This window comes from Thermobia domestica, chromosome 2 (genome assembly GCF_964235325.1).
Source record: "Thermobia domestica chromosome 2, izTheDome1.hap1.1, whole genome shotgun sequence".
Lineage (NCBI taxonomy): Eukaryota > Metazoa > Arthropoda > Insecta > Zygentoma > Lepismatidae > Thermobia > Thermobia domestica.
In genome coordinates, this window is record NC_137455.1 from 584,083 (window position 1) to 606,214 (window position 22,132).

A 22,132-nucleotide genomic window follows, 5' to 3' on the forward strand; every position below is an offset into this window, starting at 1 on the left:
CCAATAATCCCGGGAACTATATGGGATAATTGGGATCAAAATGGGACGTCGTGAGCTTCATTGGAGATTAGTGTGATTCCAAATGGGTATCTCTGGAGGAGACTCTATGGTACGCACTCCATTTCAGTTGCCTGGTAGGTTGCATTAGAGTTTAGAGTGCATTTCAGCATCGAGATTATATGAGACGTGGACCTATAGATTAACGTGAAATCCGAACCACATGAACTCCTCCCAGGAATCGAACCCGGGTCTTCCACGACGAAGACGTGTGCGCTAACCATATAGCTACGAAGAAGCTGATTCTCAATTTGGGATAGACGAATATGGCTTCTGAGTGGTGCTGAGGTAAGGCGTCACATTTCCTATGACCTCGACAAAAAGAAGAGATGATGTGGCCAGTTACCTTCAACTTCCAGGTTTTCCCAGAAGCCTTTGAGAGAGATTGGGTGAACCCTCGAAGGTCAATTAGATGAGTATAAAACAATAATATAAATACTTCCCCAAACGGATATCGAACCCAATGCGTCCGGTTGGTGAATAGTAGTGTTAAGGACTACACATAACGTGGATCGATTATGTCATCATCATCATCATCACAGGCATTCTGCCATCATTGGCAGGTCACTTGCTTCAACTGAGAAGCTTCCATGCTCGTACTCCATGGTCTTCCGCTAACCTCTTCACCTTCACGTATGATTTCTCTGTTTTGATATAGTCCTACCAATTGTAGTCTCATTCGCCCCCTCCCTCTCTTTCCTGCCACCATACCTCTACAACGTCCCTCATGATACAATTCCTTCTTATCCAATGTCCCAACGAGTTTCTCTTACTCATTTGAATAATGTCTAAAATTATTCTTTTCTTGCCCACCATTTCTAATACCCTCTTATTCATTTTCCGCTCGACTCAGCCAATTCTCTCCATTCTTCTCCAGAGCCACATTTCGAAAGCTTCCAGTTGTTCGATTTCATGGATGCTAGGTAATGTTTTGTAAGTACTGTGTATGTACTAGACTGGATGAAATCTTTAGACCATTAATATTCTTTGTGGTCTTGTAAGTTATTCTCGAAAATTTCAAAAACTAGTAAGAAGTGTAGTTGAAAGTGACTTCAAATTTTCTAACTTGAACCGTGATCATCATGTAGCAATTGGCTAGTAATTTTTAAAAAGACTTAGAAACAAAAAAAAAAAAAATCTGTATTTGATGGAATGGTGCGTGTCAGGAGGGAGTCGAATGAATTTGGACATCCGGAAGATATTGCCACGAAGTGAACATGACAGAAGTCAGAAAGAGGAAGTTGTAAACTAGTTAAGACGGATCGGTGCCTTCTGTGGGAAACGATTGCGTGTTTTCAACGAAGTCATCACAACGAGAGCTTCATGTTCTTAGATTTTAGGAGGTATTATACAAAAGTCGCGAAATGTATTTGTTCATTGTATACTCATTAGGAGAATAGAGTGGTTTGTCCTATGTTCATATTGCATTCAATAATGCTACAGAACAATTTTTTTTTCCAAAAGTATTGTGAATTCATTGAAAAATGTAAGCTTTTTAGTTTTTGGCAAGATATATGAATCCCGTTGCTTGTAAGAAGTCTATAAAGGGTTTGAGTCTATTTCTGACATCTGATCTTGTTAGCATCATTTGTGGTAGGATTTATTGGATTGGATTGTTAGTATGCCGGTGCGTACTCCACACAATAACTCTTGCACGAAAGTTTTTTTTTTTGGGGGGGGACAATACACAGCTACAGATATTATCTCAGCCGAGCTCGTTAATGAAGTCAGCGTATTGTCATCTCCACGTGTAGCAATGGCTTTAACGTACTCTATCCCGTAAAATCCATTACGTTCCCTAGCTTTTATACAACACGTAAAGCAGCTAAGCATTGTTGGTTGCCTATGAAAAAGGGATGTGTTTTGTTTCCACAAGAAGTTCGTTATCCTTCGATTTCGTGCGATCCCTTTCACTGTCTTCACGAGAGTCTATTCCTAGATTAGATTGAATCAAACAAAGATGGATCGTCATTATCTGATTAAGATCTTTATTAAAATCAAAGGATTAAAATTTCGTACTTACGGTTGCAGAATATACTCTTTCAAAGAGCTTGGTTCGATTCTCGGTCAAGTAAATTTGTGGTGGACAACATTGAATTCGTAGGTTTTCTCGGGATACTCTTGTTTCCTTCCACTTTGACATTTCACCAATTCTTCCATCATCATTCACTTGCCGTAATCATCCGTCTCCCCTACCGCAACGGGCATAATCGTGGGACATTAAAAATAAAAATTTCATTTCTTTCAACCAGAAACAGGTTGCTACTTTAATATATATATATATTCATTGTGAAGAAGGAATAAAGTGCTCAATAGATACTTAAAATTGCGAGCATGGATTAAAATATTGACCTCCTACATTGTCTCCGTAGGTAATGATTAATGTTATATCGGCATGGAGACATGTTATTCTATATTCGCTACCCGTGAAATCACAATGAAACATTATCATGTGCACAATAAAATTTGCAAATGATATTTCTTTGTTTTGGAAGTATCGTACTATTCACATTTGCATGAAATGAAATTTCTGATTTTAAGTCCGAGGAGTTTGCCTTTTAGGCTAAAGGAGACGGAACGCTCGTCGCTGGACTAATTACTAGTGCGCATCTTTTATGAACGTGGTTCCGGTTTCGATTTTCAGTAAGAAGCCTAAAAACACGAAACACGTTATGATGTTTCGAATTCCACCTTAAATTGTTAAGTACATGTTCCATATAACCGTGGCGCTGAAAAGGGACGCTGAACTCTAAATAACCGAGAAAGCAAACGGGACGGATTCTGATAAAGGTGAATAATTATAAAAGAATTGGTGGCGTGAGAATGTTCGAGGAAACAGTAGAACCTCGACAAATACACTCGGCCTGAGATCGAACCAGAACCCTCGCACCAGAAGGGGGCTCTAGCGCTGAAAACTGTTTACTTATTCGCAAGATTAGGATTTAGGATTTAGATTTCTGGGCTTTCAGCATCTAAGGCCATTTAGCCCGTCACGTATTGAGGGATGACGTCCCTCGCCGAGCACACAATCTGGGGAGAGGGAAGGAAGGAAGTGGCCTGGGACCTATAAGTTAGGTACCACCCCGGCATTTACCTGGTGTGAATAAGGAAAACCTCGTTCAGGGTGGCTGGCCTGAAAAAGCGTTTTTCACTTTTTCGACCGAGTGACCCCACCGGGAATCGAACCCGAGACTGCTCGGACCGAAGGCTAGAGCGTTAGCGACTACGCTACGTGGGGCCACTATATATTCGCAAGAGAAGGCGTAGTTGATCGTCTGAGGGTGGTCCGTGAACCAGCTCTTTTGACGATTCCTCTCATTGGAAATTCAAACGAACCGTTCGTAGGAAAGTGAGAATCAGCGAGAATAGTTGTTAAAAGCGAAGCATGGATAGAAAGCGTTTACTTAATGCCTGTGGAAAATCGCATGAAAGCAGGAGCGGCGAACGTGAAAGCGTTTGGGCGAGGTTTTTACACGTCTTGTGTCAATGGATGCAGACGAAGGAGGAATGTGCTTCTTACTCCTGGTACACGGTCGCTCAAAAGTTCACACCTTTCGATACATTGTTAGTGAATTAACAACATAACATATTGAACAAGTGTCAATCACCTGTTGTCTGGGAATTGATTAGGGACGACGCTGCTACAGCAGCAGAGGGCAACTTTCCGAATTCACGTTCAGATCGCACCGAATGGTTTGATTAAAATGTATCTATAGGTTTAGTTTTCTATCTTCTAATAGCATCATTTTATTAAAATTAAGAGTTTAGTAAAGGAAACAAACAATAAGCTTTATTAGTATACACTGACCTTCAATTGTATAATTATTAATTATGTTCATTCAACAGTCAGTGACAATTTCTGGTTGCCATGAATCACGAGGGGTCCACCGGGTCCACATCCCACCAAAATTTCCTAATTCAACACTTTCACAAAGGGAAATGATTGATGTAGCATGAAAATTTGCTCGTACATTTCATCTCTACTCTTTCTCTTATAAAAATAATCTAGTTCAATCATTTTCAAATGAAAATATAGGTGCAAATATTTTACAATTACTTATCGCCTTTTCGGAAGCAGACTAATACCAGTTCAATTCTACATAGACGTAGTGCTTACAGTATTGAACCCCCCGCAAAGTTTTGAACAAAAAATTTCTGGGTGCGCGTCCGCCGTGAACAGAACATAATTCAAATATAATGTGCAAGTTAGAAAATGACAACTTACAAGAAAAAGAAATGAAAGAAAGAAACCAGGAAAAAACATAAATGCCCGAGAGAAATTGGTAATCCAAATATTGAACATTTTATATAGGGATGGGCACGAGTCGAGCTAAAACTCGACTCGACTCGAAACTCGAAGTGAATTCGAGTCGAGTCAAAGGTAATTTTCTCGAGTATAGTTCCGAGCCGAGTCACTGTTTTGAGGTCGAATTTCGAGTCGAGTCGAGTTTGATAAATGGCTCGCTCGTTTAGCTCGTTTTAATTCGTTTTTAAATCATTGCCTGATTAGACTGGAAAGCGAAAGCTATGAGAAATGTAAGCAGTAATGTGGAATATTTTTAGTCTTGCTCATGAGATGGGACATTACTCGCATCTCGTCTTGTCTTGATTAACAAGGCGACAATGGATTTTTATAACGAAACAGCTTCAAATGTCGTGAGCACCAATATAAGTATATACTGTAGTCCTTACAATCAAGGTTGAAACCAGCATGGTCGAAGTTTTGAGCTTAAGCAGAAGCCCGGTTCAACTGAGCGAACAGCTCGAGCCGGCTCGGTTGAGATGAGGCACCGACTCGGCTCAGGTGAGCCATCTGCTCGAGCCGGCCCAGTTAGGGTAAGCCATCAGCTCGGTTGTTTAGGCTCGAGCCGGTTCGGTTGGGTGAGCTGTTGGCTCAGCTCAATAGTGAATGAACTGTGAGCCGAGCCGCTCTTGCCGTTGACAATCCTAAACCCGGGCCGCGTAGTTTTGAACATGTTTGGCCGGCGCCCTCTAACTTTTAACAACTTTTAGCTCGAGCCGGATACTTGCTCCTCCGGAACTCAAACCCAGTACCTCGTGAACGATTCCTAGACTCCTAAACTTCAACGACTACCGAGGTCAGCAGTCAACTAGTTTTTAGTATTCAGATTCAAACCGCCAAACTTTCATGTTTATACACAGTTATTGGTATAATAATAATAATAATAATAATAATAATAATAATAATAATAATAATAATAATAATAATAATAATAATAATAATAATAATAATAATAATAATAAAAGTTCGAGCGGAGAGACTAAACTATTCATTCGTCCATAAGAGTCGTGAAATGATTCGTCTCAAAAACGAGACGAGAATCCAGCTGTTTAGAGTTTCGCCTTGTTCTAAATGGAAGACATCTTTCTCACGCGGTCGAATCCTAGAAAGCTGACTATGTACGAGTAAATATAAATGGATGTGCTAACGTTCTTAGATATTCCTAGAATGTTATGGAAGCTCTTTTAAGTTATGCTACGGTAACTAACGAACAGACGTTTAGGCGTTGCATTGTAATAATTCTTCGTATAGTTACTGTATTTATAGAATCTTCCAGTCATCTTATAGCCAAAATGCACATTACGCAGATAAAATTTGATATTGAAACTTTTCAAAGCACCCTTAACCATTTCTGGTAGTCTTCCATTGAGACAAGCAATTTCTCAACTCGTATCGATTCACATATCGAAAAGAAGACGAAAGTTGGTGCGAGAATTACATTTTAAAATTATAGACGAGAGTAGAAATGTCACGATTTTCGTCTCGTTTGAAACTAATCACCCAACCTCGTCTTTGCTCTCACTGTTTTAGTGTTACAAGATTGATAGTTGTATAAAAACTAAAAAGTCATAAATGTGATTTAAATGTTCTTATCTTATATCCTTCGTGCACTTCTCGTAACACACATGGATTCTGATAACTTCTACTTAGGAGCTGCGGTGGCTCAGTGGTACAGCGTTTACCTCTGGTGCATGAGGTCCCGGGTTCAAACCCTGCTCCCACCAGTGAACTTTGTGATGTACAAACATCGTCTGCGTGGGTTTCCTCGGGATTCTCCCGTATCTCCCACTTCCTTCATTCCACCATTTCAGTCATTTTTCATCATCACCGTCTTCTTTAGCCTAGCCGGCATAACTCTGGGATCATGTAGAACTCATAACTTCTACATGAATTAAGGGAAAAATCAGTGCATAAATTTAGTACACAAATTTAGTAAAAGAGACGAAGCTAGAAAGAATTCTTCGAGAATCGAGACAGGACTTCTACAAAAGTTACAAAATGAGGCAACCTTATTTTTCGTCCCGTGGCAAATACTGATTTCTATCACATTTGGAAACACAAACCACTCTTTGTGTTCTCAAAACAGCTTACAATTTTCGGAAGGATTGAATAATACTGTATGAATACTTACGTTCTATGGCAGAAAGGGTTTGTTTGTGATTTTATTCCCCATGACTCAATCGGTTTCATATTTTATTTTATGTAAACTTTGGAACCCGTCATCTTCACCGCCGTGGATAAATGTGCTCAGGATCCGTCAATCCGTTCAAAAGAAGTGTCAGAGATAAGTTGCATTTCTTGCTTCCCTTTATTATTATTATTATTATTATTATTATTATTATTATTATTATTATTATTATTATTATTATTATTATTATTATTATAGGTGTATCTTTCTAGCCAAATACCTATTTAAAACACTTTCTGTGTTGCTTTCGATTCCCGATGGCATTGCTTGCTTCAGGTACTAACTTGAGTAGTGGTTTGGGTCCCATTTTAAGCGGTAACCCTAGACCCTGATTTACATAGCCTCGATGCTGAACCACACATTTCATGTCTAACGTTGAATAAGACTGCTCTATACAAAGTTTTCGATTCAAGTTGAATTTTCACGTGAAAAACCGTACGAATTGTATCACTTACCTCTTTCGATTTGGTGGGCTGTTGTCTCAGGTGATGTTAATTCTATCACTCAAGAAAACTGATAAAAAGTTTCTATGGGCTGAGATATTGTTACTAAACCAAAAATTAGAAACAAAGTGTTCAGCAGTCTTTGTGTAATCCTCTAATAATCCTTTGTTATCTTTTAAATCTTTTATTTTTATTTGGTATGAAACTCCTTTTTATTGTTTTTTTTTTTAAATTAAAGTGTATTAAATTGGACTGAAAGAAACACGAGAAGCTTGGAATTGGTTGTGTGTTCAATGGCAGAAATAAACATAGTCACGGATTTCTTTCTCTGTGCCTCAAGGTAGCACCATTGGTCGTCGGCGGAAGTACAGGTGACAGCACCATCCTTTGGGGCTTCCTCCGAACAGCAGATGAGTCAACTTATTTAAGAGCTTCCGCTCACTTTTTTTTGTTTCATCAAGTCAACGGTCATTCTAGCTTAAAAAAAAAAAAAAAATCTACTCAGATTTCGTCGGAGGAAGTGGAATATTAGACTTTGGGGAGGATTTCTAAAATTCATTTTAAAAATTGGAACCAGGGTAGGTGGAGTCTAATCTTTGGTTAACCTTCCTTTTTATCCTATATCATTTGCTGCAATGTTATATAATACACTATATCGTATATAATTTCCCCCCGTTTATATTTATTTCGTAGGAGTAGCTTTGTTCCGTGGGCTAAAGTAACGAAGTCAATCTTCCTTTAAGATGTCCTCCGAGGCTTTCCAAGGGAAAGAAAGAAAAAGAAGGAGAGGAAGAAAAGTGAAAAGATGGAGAAGAAGAAATGAAATCTTTCAGTTTATCGTCCCACGATTATGCCTGTTAGGCTAATGGAAACGGATGATTAAGACCAGTGAATGATTATGAAAGAATTGGTAGAATGGGAGTGTAGGAGGAAACAGGAGTACCCTAAGAAAACTTAGGGATACGACGTTGTGCATCACAAACGTACTTGGCTGGGGATCGAACGAGAGACCCCAAGCAGTAGAGGTAAGCGCCATACCACTAAGCCACCGTGTCCCCAAGATGGAAAAGAAGGAAGCAAAAAGAAAGAAAGAAAGATGGAAGAGAACATAAAGAATGAAAGAAAGCAAAAGAGAGAAAGGGAGGAAATAAAGAAGAAAACTAAAAAGAACGAAAAGATGGAAGGAAAAAGAAACAAAAGAAAGAAAAAAGAAACTTCAACAATTGGAATTTCAATTGTTGCTAGGGTTGCAAATGACACGAAATCTGTCGTCCCAAAAGTGTAGTTCTCGTCTCGGAAAGTATTCTGTTTCTATTCAAAGATGTTTGTCTCGTTTTTTGGGCACTCTAATTGTTAGAATTGCCTACAAGGCAAAATTTGAGTATGTCTCGTCTCGAAAGGGATATCTCGTCTCTTCTCGTGAGCAACCGCACGAATTGTATCACTTACCTCTTTCAATTTGGTGGGCTGTTGTCTTAGGAAATTCTATCTTAATTCTATCACTCAAGCAAACTGATAAAAAAGCTTCTATGGGCTGAGATATTGTTACCAAACCAAAAATTAGAAACAAAGTGTTCAGTCATCTTTGTGTAGTCCTCTAATAATCCTTTAAAGACATATTTGATTTTGTTATTGCTATAGTAAATTTCAAGCTCACCTAGTCGGTAATCGCCAACTCTTCTCTGGTACGAGGGTTACCGCAAAAGTCGCGACTTTTTTTAGTGAATGAACATACATATCTCCATTAGAATATGGCGCGAGAAAAAATAGTACAAGGAATTACTGTTTTCATACCTGTTTTACTTCGAATTACATTGGAAACAGGAGTGTCATTTCAGATTTTGCTTGGGGGGGCAAGACCCCTTGATATAAGTAAAATTTCGCATTTTTCTCTGATTTACTACTATTCTATTTATAAAATCTATATACATCTCAAACTCAGGGGGGCAAATGCCCTTCCCTGCCCCCCTAAATGACGCCCCTGATTGGAAACCATTGCAAGTACAAGTACAATTATGCATAAAGACCAGAAGCATATGCCAGCGACATCTAGAGTCCTTTGAAGTAGCCTCCAGAAGAATCCCCCACCGACTACTAACGATGTCGAAGGCGCCGATTAATGTGGCCTCACTATGAGCGGATCTTCTGATTTCACGACTCTGTCTTCACGTGTTCAAAAGCGTGTTCTACGCAGTGAGTCCTTCAATTTTGGTATGAAGTCAAAATTGCAAGTTGATAAGTCTGGCGAATATGGTGGATGCTGAAGTACTTCCTATCCTATCCCCATCGCGCGAGAAGATTCTGTACACACGCAGCCGTATGGAGTGTCACATTGTTCGAAAGATGAGTGCATCGTACAGACGTTCAGGACGTTTCCTTCGAATAACACGAAGTCGGTGTTGTTGCAGGAAAGTGCGGGAGTAGCACAATACGTTTACTTTTGGCCATACGGAAGGAAATAGCACAGAATCACCTTCTAGTATCATACGCTAGTATAACTATTAACTTCACAGAGGAGAAATTGCGACGAAATTTCTGATAAGCCGTTCCGCTGACTGGCGGTTTAGTTGTGTCTCATAGGCTCTGATCCTGTAACGTTAGTGTGACGTCATGATCCAGTGGATTCTTTGGGAGTCTATTTCGAAGGAAAATGGATGCCACTGATATTAGTTTCTGGGCTTTACGCATAATTGCAAGTGTACTTTTAATGATTTGTAATGTTGTAATTCGAGGTAAAACACGTATGAAACGAAGGATTCGTTGCAGTCATTTCTCTCGTGCTATGTCCTGATGGAGATTTGTCTGTTCATCTAATTCCCTACATGTAACCTTCCATTTGCATATTTCACAATTTCTTGCTTCTTTCCCATTTTCGTAAAAAATAAATAAAATAAAATAACGTTGCCGTGACTTTTGCGGTAACATTCATGTAATAATTATGCAGAACTGTGACGTCTACAGCTATAGCACTCTATGACCAGGGATCAGACAGCCTCTTCAAGTCAAAGCGGTTTTATTTACGAGTTTGAAAGTTGACATTCCAAATTGACAAATATTTTTTGCTTCCAATGGAGATCGTACCAAGAACTCATCGTACTAAGGATAAGAAAGGTGTCCTTGGCTACAGGAAACTCTGTTATTAGCCAAATTGTTTGATGTTACGAGAGGGTGTAAATTCCTGGTTAGTGGTCTTGCTCCGTATTCGGGAACTCCCGGGTTTGAATCCTGTGGACATCCATTTTGACACGTTTTTCTTCAGTTATACCACAGCGAATGGCAAAAACAATTTCCAACAAAAGCTTACTTCTTTTGTCATTTTATTGATTATTAGCGATTCCACTGTCAGTTTGGTCGTTGAGATAAATAAATCAATTTCTTTGGTTGCTTCCAGAAAGCGAAATTTATTCTATTCACGCAAGAAAGGCTTTCCGTCCCTGAAACTGCACAAGTTAACGGAGGCAGCCTCAACGGAAGCACCTCAAAAAAAAAAAAAAAAAAAAAAAAAAAAAATCAAAGTGAATGGGCGAAAGTCTTTTATCCGGAGTTGTTTTTTTCTTTCTTCAGAGGCCAATGCCTATCGTTTTGTCTAAGGAAAAAAAAAATATTTGTAAATTACGGGAGAGATGGCGGAAACATAAAAGTAAAATGATTTAACATGTTTGTTCTTGCTCAATGCAAAGATGGAAGGGCGAGACAAGAGCGATTCTATTAATATTTCCGGCGAGTGTTTGCACATTTACACTTCCACAAATAAATTTCTATTTCCATTTTGTTTATGGAGGTCACCATAAATAAACAAACAAAGGAATTCTTAAATTTTTCTTTTGACTATCTGTAGAAGCATTTCGATTCATTTACCAAACAAGCGGCCTCATTAACTCCCAATCACTTACAAAATATTTATACGCAACCAGGGAGGGCTTGAAATCCCATTGTAGTATTAATCACTTTTGTTATACTTAAATATGTAATTAGCTTTATTTCTTTAATTAATTTCATTAGAACTCCCTTTGAGTATTAAGGTTGTATGACAAGAGGACTCACAGCACAAAATATAAAGCACATGTTCCCTGCCGAGTATGGATCCGGGACCACTTTGCTGTTGATGTAAACCGCCTTGAGGTGTGATGTCGTATGAGTTGATCCCGAAATTCCTTTTACAGAGCTCAGGTAGACAGAATCACAAGATTTTCTGTATTAGGTTACGCAGGTTTGTTGCTTAGCCAGGATCAATCTATACAGCCACAAGTAATGAATATGTAAGATAAAGAAAATCATGGTTACGTACCTTGATACACATTGTCTGATTCTGTATTGACACTTCAGCTACAGAGTTCATTCTTGTGTGTGATCTCGATTTTCCTTCTCACCGTAAATAAATACACGGGGAAGAATTGAACACGCAGCAGCATCTGGAAAGTATGTATGGAATATGCGTATATAGATAAGAAGTATTTTTTCACCAGCTAGACTGATCTGGCTCCATTCACCGCAACACAGATTGCAATTATTCTGCCGTGGCAGGATCAGCGGCAGGAAATCCGCCTGTAGCTGGAATCCTGTGGGATTTTCAATTTCTCTCTCCGCGTAGGACTTCAGATTTTCATTACTCTATTACTATACTATTGATTTCTTAAAAAAGGACTGCGGTGACTCAGAGGTAGGGCGTTCATCTCTGTTGCGTGGGACCTCTGGTTCGATCCCAGCAGACACTATGTGGGCTTTGTGGTAGACAAACACCGTGACCATGTATTTTCTCGGGGTTCTCCCGTTTCCTCCCACTTTCTTCATTCAACCATTTCATTCCGTCCATCATCACCAGCTGCTTTATCTTACACGGGATAACCATAAGACGTAAAACTCAAAGATTTCATTTAATTTCCAAGATTTGAGAAGTATATGAAACTCAGGATTTATTTTGATTTTAAGTTTATCGTTCCTTTCAGCAATGTGGCCGTATCAGACGTTGACCTACAGCCGAACGGAGGATCCGAACTACATGAGCTCCCGCCGGGTATCGAATCCGGGTTTCCGACGTCATTAATATCAAACTCAGGAGGCAATTCCCTCTTCCCTCCCTAAATGACGCCCTTGGACACAAATGTGGAGTGGAATGAAAGTGGTCGTATTCTCACCTCATTATCGATGCTGACATTACCAAAAGGACTGCAAGTAGAGTGAATCATATTAAAAGAGTTCCCTGGATTGAACATTCCCAATGTTTTGGTCTATAATGTTTGGTATATAAAGATACAGAAACGATGGTATATGATTCTTATGATAAGAAGAGTTGAAGCGAATCAGTAAGAATTGATTGTATTGTTTTGTGAACATCTTGTGTATAAAACTGGTGATTTTTATGGAAAGCAGAACCAAAAGGGAAAGGACAGGAGCCAGGCAGAGACTTTGCGCGAATTTGGTTACCACTGAAGCGTAAACGAGGGCAACGTTTTTTTGTATTCAATATGTTTGTGAGGCCGGAAGTGAGAAATTTGGACGTTGTATTGGGGAGGTCATCTTGCATCAAGGCAGGGCAGTTGATCGGTTGATTGCCATTACGAGCGCTTCCATTGACCTAGCTTCACTAGAATCCAATTTGCTTTTGTTGGTTATTTCGTCGTAGTAACGATACCGGCACCGGCTTCGCGGTTCAGTGCTCTGCAGCAGGACGTAAAGCACTCGAAGCGACAGCTGAGCAGAAAGTGACGTTTCGAAGGTGAAGAGCTGCAGTTGTTTTGCCCGCAGCACTGGAGGAAGGATGAGAGGGAAAAAGATCTTTGGATAGGTGTCTTCGCTCTCTTTCTCTCCAGTTGATCTTCGTCTGTTGATGGTTTCGAGTGGTTATAGGCCATGGAGAGAGACTCAATATCCTAACAGTACCTTCAGAAGAAATCCGTCATTAGAATGAGTTGCAGGAGTTGAGCGGCCCACGTTGCATATTCACTCTCCTGTTCGCGTGTGTGTGTGTGTATGTGTTACTTGGTCACTGAGGATAACAGAAAAAAATACTTTTAGTATGGAGCAGCACACTTCACGGGATTCCAATGGAGAGTGCGTTTCTATTTTTGTTCGCCCACCCCTTTGTCTCTGGATACAATGAAAACGGATAATTATTGAAATTGATATTGGCGTTAGTGGATTATAAGCTGAGAAAATAACAGTTCATATGGTTTTGGTAGTGCAGTGAAACTAAGAAGAAAGAAGGATAGTGCATGCCGTAACATTTTATTTAGTGAACATTTAGTGCCATCTTGTTAACTTAAGTGCAAACCACGGAAAACAGAAACACATTCCCTTTCCCACAAAACCTGCAGAACGAGTGGTGTGTTATTTACTGCTGACGTCACGAGAAATGGGCATAGAAACTAATCCGAGTGATTTCGACCCCGTATTGTTTTCTTCTAATTTTAGAAGATTTTCTTTCATTGTAAATCATTTTGTTAACAGTAGCAAGAATCGTAGCATTTTTTTTTTTTTTTTTTTTTTTTTTTAGTTTCAGAATTTAAATAACAATATTAAAAAATAGTTTTTCCTGGCAAAACCCAAGTCTGCTCCTCTATTACTGAAACAGTGTCTTGAATGAACCCCTGTCTTGGATAATCATAATTTATGCGGCTGTTATTTTTGGCAGTGACAACCACAAAGGATGATGAGCAAGGGAAATACAATATGTTTCTGGCAACTGAGCTATTGGCAAACAGACGGAGTAATTTGATTATATGTATTGGAGGCATCGTTGATTGCTTTGTGAGACGTTCAACAGCTTTGTCAACAGAGGACGTTAGACTTTGATGGACGAAGAGGAAATGTAAACAAATACAGCGAAAACCTTGGCTTTTGTCGTTAGATGACGATGGAATGTGAGAAGACGCAGAAAGCGTAAAATATTCTGCAGAAATCCCTTCCGTCCTCCACAGAATTTCGGTTGCTTTTTGTCACCCACAAGAACCTCCGCTGACGTTAGAAGAAACTTTCGTACCTCGTGGTGGTCGTAGACAGGTGGTCAGCGAATTTGTGTCATTGCGGTGTGAAACGGAGATTTTTCTTTTTACAAATCGAGCACGTGGTGTATTATTTGTGACGTCACGTTTCTTCGTGAATGTTCACTGGTTGTGACGTCAGAACCGAGACTAATCTCAACTCCTTTGGTACTGAAGCTGTTCCGTGTGCTGTGCAAGGGAATAGCGCACGGTGACGGCGTCGTGATTAGAGTGAACTGTTGCCTCCAGATGGACGGGTATCTTCTTTTCATGTGATTAGTTCTCTCTTGTTCTCATAAATATTTTCTATTCCCACGAGAGATGTGTGTCATAACGAAGCGCTTGGAGTATGTCTTGTGTATTGGAAGAGTTGAGTGATTCATTTTATTATGCGGGGTTTCCGTGTGCTGTTCGTACATTCGATAATCACAAGTGTTAATGATTATGAGTTGTTGGTTTTTGGTTTCACCTGAAGTGGTTCCGAAACCATGCTAAAGTGGGTTCAACCCCAGAAACAAGCATCAGACGCATCTCAGGAGTTGAGGAAGCGGGTCGTGGTAAGTACCCCAAGACAATTACTAGCCTTTTTATTATCGTTCAATTATTATCAGACGCTTGTGGAATAGCAGAGAAGATGTTTTGTCTTTAATACACATATCTTATTTTCTTTAAAGCCTTTCATAGCAATTCGGGATATTTTGAAATGGCAACTTACATCGAAGCACATATTTATGCTCAGTTTTAAGCAATGGACGAAATTTGGATCATTCGATTCAGTGTGAAAGAAAGTCCTGAGTTTAAACTTATAATGTTAAATATTGAATTTAATGTTGAATAAAGATATGGATATATATACAGTGTAGCAGGTATTTTGAACTGTCAGAGTGGATGCTGTTCTTGATTATAAATACAAACTGTATTTTGCTCTTTCTTTTGTAATGTAATTGTGGATATTACCTACTACAGACTTAGTTTCGCAAATTACTACAGGCGCTAAAATAAATGATTTTTTTTATAAGCCTTTTGCGTTTATCACCTCATTGAATACAAGAAAAGCGACCAATGTATCGCGACTCATAAATTAACAATTGTTTAAGTAGCACGAAACAGTGAAGTATGCTTTCTCCATTAGAAGAACTGAATATACACAAAGAGCCTGCCTTCATTTTTATCTTCTGTTTAACTTGATGGAATGAAAACTACGTTTTGACACTATAGCAATGCCTATTTCCACTGTTTTCCGTATTTCATTGGAGGAGAAGAGGAAAGTCAGAGGAGAATATTGTATGGATGATGCAAAAATGTATTAGAGCACTACTTGAAAAAATGATCAATTTTGGGAATCCGTTTCTGGATAGAAGCAGGCGCGCACCCAGAAATTTTTGTTTGGGGATAGGGGTGTATAATACTACAAGCCACTACGTCTATGTAGTATTGAAGGGCATTATCCTGCGTCCGAAAAGACCATAAGTAATTGTAAAATACATCCACGTATATTTTCAGAAAAAAATGATAGAACTAGATTGTTCTTATATGAGAAAAAGTGCAGATGAAGTGTAAGATTAAATTTGCATGCTACATCAATCATTTCCCTGTTAAATAAGAATAGTTTTATTGAGATAGTGTACAAATGCTGAGGTAGGAAGTTTTGGGGTGGGTCCGGACACAAGCACCCCTATTTACTACAGAAAATTCAGGCAGTTACCAAACAAACTGCTCATCATTGGCTAAAAAAAACAGTTCTGTGGCTTGTTGGAGTATCTTTGCAGATAAAGTTACCGGTAGTACCGGTAGCTGTATCGATTCTAAAAAGTACTATTCTTCTACTTACGTGCGCCGGTTTGAACTGAAAAACAATCAACAATTGAACTTTATATCATTAAAATTCCCAAATCATTGTTACTATTTTCATTCTGCTTCCTTATTTGCATTAAATAAATAAATAAATAAATAAATAAATAACATCTTCCGGTATTTTGTACCATTTTTGTAAAGCTCCGACACTTTTATACTAAAAAAAAATCAGGACGGGAGACCCTATCAAAATTTAAAGTATATTCCTAGCTTTGCAGTTGGGTTTTTCTGATAGGCCTATATCAGAATTACTTAAACAATAGGTGAACACTGATCGAAGTGAGTAATAAAGGCGATATTTTTTAATTATCGAACGGAGGAGGAGAAAAATTGGGTCATTTGGAGTTTGAACAGTTTTTTGGGGAACAAGTAAGGTAAATCCGAGACGTCTTGGAGGCTTACATTTCTCTAAAGATATATTATACGACTAGATGCGCTTCTTTTGGATTTTAGTTTTATATTTCGAAATAAAGGAGCCCTTATATTCGGGTAAATACAGTACATACTTGAGCTATGATTCAGTGAAACGTACATACCTCGTAAATATGGCGCACCGTTTACGTAGTTATCTGTGATGTGCTTTGATTAGATATGCTCATTACATTAAATATTGGGGTAGGCCTCATTCGCAGCTTATCATTCACTTAGTAATCTTTTAAAAAAGTGATTTTCTTTTATCATTTCTTCCTAATGTTTGATAAATTATACGGAAGTTCTGAGACTATCTACTGCTGTAAATATTCAATTTTCTTAATGCATATAACTGTTGAGCCTCGTCATGTTGGGTTCTTAGACAGTAGTTTCTATGGGGAAGGATTCTTTTGTTTTCTTTGAAATAAACGTGGAGTTTAATGCTTTGGTCTATTTAAATAGTATAACCGAATGTCTACTTCTATAAACTTAATAATATTTACATTAAGTTTGATTTTTAAATATTAAAATTATATACTCTTATTATAAAGCAAAAACATTTCAGTCTATGACAAAGTCTGACATGTAAACTGCAAAACATTTAAGAGTTACAGGTTGCATAACCATCTAGGCCAGAATATTTAGATATTGTTAATCTTTATTATAAATACATGATCTGTCATAGTAATTACCAATATCCACAAGCAGCTCAAGATCTGTCGCTTGCTGCGCTGCCTCTGACACCAATAGATTCTCTTCTAGCATCCTGGCAATTTGCATACAAGCCGTAGGATGAGGAGAAGGAACAACTAGTATCAACAACTAAATCTAATTTTCAGAAAGTTAAGGCTCATTTGAGTGGATTTAAAAAACAAACTTCGTTAGCTTAAACGTGCCGAGAACTTGCGCCATTCTTTGTTTTTCAGCCATTGATTTATAAAAAGCAGAGTTTTCTCTCTTCTTTGAAACAAACGAGGGTTTTTAAATGGCTCCTTCTTCAAATGTATTTTTTAAACTAGCAGCGTTCACCCCGCTTCGCTGCGGTCACCCCGGAACGCAATAAACTTTGTTACTTAGATAATTTTTACTTTTTCGCTTTCAAGTGATATGATAAAAACCATAGAAGATTGCAGTAAATCTTAACATTATATCGCCTGTCATTTATGTTAACCCGCCCCGCTTCGCTGCGGTCATCCCGGTGCTGGCATATTGTAAAAGTGTCTGTAAAAATAAGCAAATCAATTAAAAAATTTTAAACAGAAGATTCAAGCTATTTTCCGCTGTATATCGCCTGTCATTTATGTTAACCCGCCGAGTGACACGGTCATGCGGGTTGCATATAAATACGTTTATTTTTACCTATGATGAACTAACAAAGGATTTGTGGACACCTGAATGGTCAATTATCTCAAGACACTGGTAATTAAAAATTAAAGTGATATGATAAAAACCATCTAGGGTCCAAATCCTAATAACCCCCCAAAAATGAAAGAAATTGGTTCAGCCGTATTAGCGTGATGAGCGGACAAAGAATTGTACGTTCTCTTTTATATATATAGATATGCACCTTACTTCGTGAAAATTCAATTTTGTTATAAATAATTCTCATATTTAAGAATAAAATATAATTGAAGTTATATTAAATTTTATAACGCATAGGGCCGCGGTGGCTCAATGGTAGAGCATATACCTCTGGTGTGTAGAATTCCTGGTTCGATCCGAGCTCGCGCCAAGTGAGCTTTGTGTTGGACAAATATCGTGTGAGTGGGTTTTCTCGGGTTCTCCCGTTTCCTCCCACCTTCTTCATTCCACCTTTAGATTCATACCTCATCATCACCATGTCCCTTATTCTCGGTGTATAATCGTGGGACGTTAAAATAAATGTTTCATTTCATTTTCATTTCTAAAACAAATTGATTTTGACAAAGTATTTAAATAAACTTGGAGAAGAGAGAAAGAGTACAATGAATTAATTAAAATTCCAGTTGTAAATTATCCATTACAGCTTTGGAAAATTCAAAATTGCCAATAAAACTCCAACTGACAAATATCTGTGTTACGGTTTTCGGTATGTTACATAATGTGTCTGAGCAAGGCTATGTTACATACCCGAAACTGTAACACAGATATGTAGTCTTAAAATATATATATACTGCTTTGGTCAGTTGGAGTTCTATTAGCAATCTAAAATTCCAAATTATTTCAACGAATTGAGACTGAAACTTCCTCATAAAAATCAATGAGCTGAAAACAAAGATGATGAAGATACCCAACATCCTTAAGAAAGATGAACCAGGTGAATCAATTATTTGAGAAAACAAATTACCTCATAGAGTGATATCAGGTACTGTATAATAAGTGGTGCCAAATGTGTGTGGCTTTCGTTCAATTGCAGTGAATTTTTCTTGAATAATTAGGAAAAAATCAACGAAATGTGATCAGCTATTACATATACTCCTATTAGACTAACAGCGATTGTAATCTCGATGTTGTTAACATTAATGTGGTCTCATGCCAACAACACTAGATCAATAGTAAATTTCACTTCAGTATACTATTTATTATATTATATATATTTGCGGATCCAGGATATGGTCCTCAAGAGAGGGGCTAAACCATAGTTTGCAGCTTTATCCAGTGTATACCTGAGCGTCAAGGGGGGCTATAACCCCTATAGCTCCCCTTAGATCCGCACATATATATATATATATATATATATATATATATATATATATATATATATATATATATATATATATATATATATATAATGTCTAAATTCCCGTTTGTTGGGTGAGAACGTTTACTTGTGACACTTATAGTACTGCAGACGCTGAAATTTCTCGCCAACTATGCACCTTAAATATTGTTTTTCGACGCTTGCGAAGTATTTATAATTGACTAGCAGCGTTCACCCGCTTCGCTGCGGTCACCCCGGAACGCAATAAACTTTGTTACTTAGATAATTTTTTACTTTTTCGCTTTCAAGTGATATGATAAAAACCATAGAAGATTGCACTAATGTTAACATTATATCGCCTGTCATTTATGTTAACCCGCCCCGCTTCGCTGCGGTCACCCCAACCCGCCCCGCTTCGCTGCGGTCATCCCGGAACGCAATAAACTTTGTTACTTAGATAATTTTTACTTTTTCGCTTTCAAGTGATTTATAGCGCCTGTCAGTTATGTTAACCCGCCGAGTCACAGGGTCATGCGGGTTGCATATAAATACGTTTATTTTTATACCTATGATGAACTAATAACAAAGGATTTGTACGTATGGACACCTGAATGGTCAATTATCTCAAGACACTGGTAATTGAAAATTAAAGTGATATGATAAAAACCATCTAGGGTCCACATCCTAACAACCCCCCAAAAATGAAAGAAATCGGTTCAGCCGTATTAGCGTGATGAGCGGACAAAGGATTTTTTGTACGTATTGACACCTGATTGGTCAATTATCTCAAGACACTGGTAATTAAAAATTAAAGTGATATGATAAAAACCATCTAGGGTCCAAATCCTAATAACCCCCCAAAAATGAAAGAAATTGGTTCAGCCGTATTAGCGTGATGAGCGGACAAAGGATTTTGTGCGTTCTCTTTTATATATATAGATAATTATTCCCTATGTCATGCTTCGAAAATGTTGGCTTTGAAATGTGGGAAAAGAATGTTGTTTGTGAAGTAGGATTCTCCGTAGGTGAATGGTTAACGTCGCGGTTTCATAGCCGCGAGGTTCTTGGTTCGAAACCCGTGTCTCAAAGCTGTGGATAAATTCTGCATCCTCCAAATATTAAGGTCTTTCTGTCACTGCGCAATCATCTGATACTTTAAAAAGAGTTCTCTAAGGTAATTTGACAACTGCTGTTGTAATGCTCGCTGGTTCGACTGAAAAACTTTGATTGTTCTGCTTCGCAAAATCACAATTTCCCTCAAAATATGTTTGCTGCCGCTGCCCGATCATTTGTTTCACCACTTCTAGCTTTGTATAGCTGAATGTATCCTTCTCTGTCCCCTTATATGAATCTCTCTCCCTCTCTCCTCTCATTCTCTGTCAATGCCACGAATTCATATGACCTGAGATCAAACGTCCGATTCCTCAAACCAGATGAAACAAGATCTACCAATGAACATCCCTATAGGTTTGTTGTTAACAAGCTGTGGATATTTGGGCACTTCAGATAGGAAACATACACACAAAAATCAGTAAAACGGTCGCTTTCGTTCTGGACATTTCGGTCTCCAAGATCAGTGGGCGACCAATGAGAAAAAAGTGGATTGTATTCTCGTAAAAGTTGAGCAAGACTGCCATGTAAGAAGTCATGACAACGATAATGACCTAAACATCTATCATCAGTGTTAATCATTCGGAGAAACTTGGGTAAAAAGGGTTCTTATCCCTTGATTATATGCAACCCACCTTACTAAGTTTAATTTCTGATTGCAGCATATTTTAGGATAATGTATTCAGGCGTTGCAGTAATTATTTTTTTTAAATAAATAAATAATAATTATTTTTTTAAAATATTTTAATACATATTAACCTTTCTTGGGAACAGTTTATTCGATGACTGAAAACTACATCGCAATAAGGCCAACGGTTCTCGATATAATCGAGTACATAGATACGTGCAGGTCAACGAGAATCTAGCTTTTTAAAATCGGTTTGGAAATGGAAGAGAAAATGGTAAGAAGTGCAAGATTAGGAAAGGAGGATGTAATTAGGATCAATGCTGCAATAAGGATCACCTAATTTTAATTAATGGTCAGAAACTACATTCAGAAACTCTGTCTGACAATTGCTACTCCCTGGCCATTGGCTTTGTCTAATATATTACGGTGAATGGTTATCCCTACAGTTAAAAGGAAGCTAACTAGTTGTTTATTTATTTGTTATTAGTATGGGATTAGTAATGATCCCAATTACCCCTAAATGTGGGAAATGGATATTTATAGTTGTCATGATTTTTGTCAGTCTAGCTTTGTTTTGATAAACCTGATTCGTATCTTACGCGTATAGAAGATGAAAGACGGTTCCAACTATAATATTGAATACCTTACATTACATTAAATTACGGTGGCTCAGTGATAGAGCGCCTACGTCTGGTGCGTTGGGTTAGATCCCAGGCCAGTAAATTTTTGGTGGATAACATCGTCTGTAGGTTTTCTCGGGATACTCTTGTTTCCTCCCACTTTCTCATTCCACCAATTCTTCTATTGTTATTCACTTGCCTTAATCACCCGTTTCCCTTAGCCTAAAGGACATAATCTTGGGAATATTTCATGTCATTACATTAACAAATACTGTTTCCATTCCATACAAGATTTTCCTTAGGTGATGCCCATTATCTCCTTGTCGCTTATGGCGTTAATATATTTGATAGTGATTGTACAGATATTAATCATCAACAGACTAATACCTTCCATCGACTGTGTTGAATAATCCATTTCGTTATACCTACAATCACAATATGGCGTTCAATAAGGAGCATAGTGTGTTAGAGGGAAATAAGTATCTCAAATGCGCTCAACGGTTGAAGAGTGAGTGAAATGCTTGCATTGTGTACAATGTCATCCCAGAACCTTTAAATGTAAATATTGCATTGCTTCAGTTAGTTTAGGAAACTGAAAAATGTTTTGAGGAAGAATACAGCTGGAAAGTTCATTTAAGTTTAGTGAGTTGGTCGACAACTGACTAAAAGACACGAAACTAAAATAAATATTGATGCATCTGTCTTCTGTTCGTATTATTATCTTTACATTTCATTTAAGAGTAGAAAAGACAGTTCCTTTGTAAATAGGCATTTCCTAACGGGCTAATTCCTCACCAAAACACTGACTGCATTTCTCTTAAACAGTGGCGTATTTACGATTTTATTTCGGGGGGGGGC

General features: G+C 38.1%; 1 protein-coding gene across 4 annotated transcripts in view; it reads left to right on the plus strand.

Moving 5' to 3' along the window:
* The window catches only part of Rhp (GTP-Rho-binding protein rhophilin), a 390,041-nt gene that overhangs the window by 157,436 nt on the left and 210,473 nt on the right, over window positions 1-22,132 (plus strand). The window contains exon 1 of one of the 4 annotated variants that reach the window (XM_081738080.1): window positions 13,623-14,528. The exons of the other annotated variants lie outside the window; for them this stretch is intronic. Within the exon in view, the coding sequence (XP_081594206.1) occupies window positions 14,460-14,528 (69 nt within the window). The 5' untranslated portion in view covers window positions 13,623-14,459. Of the gene's footprint in view, window positions 1-13,622; window positions 14,529-22,132 lie in introns of those variants that run through there. 4 annotated transcript variants of the gene reach the window in all.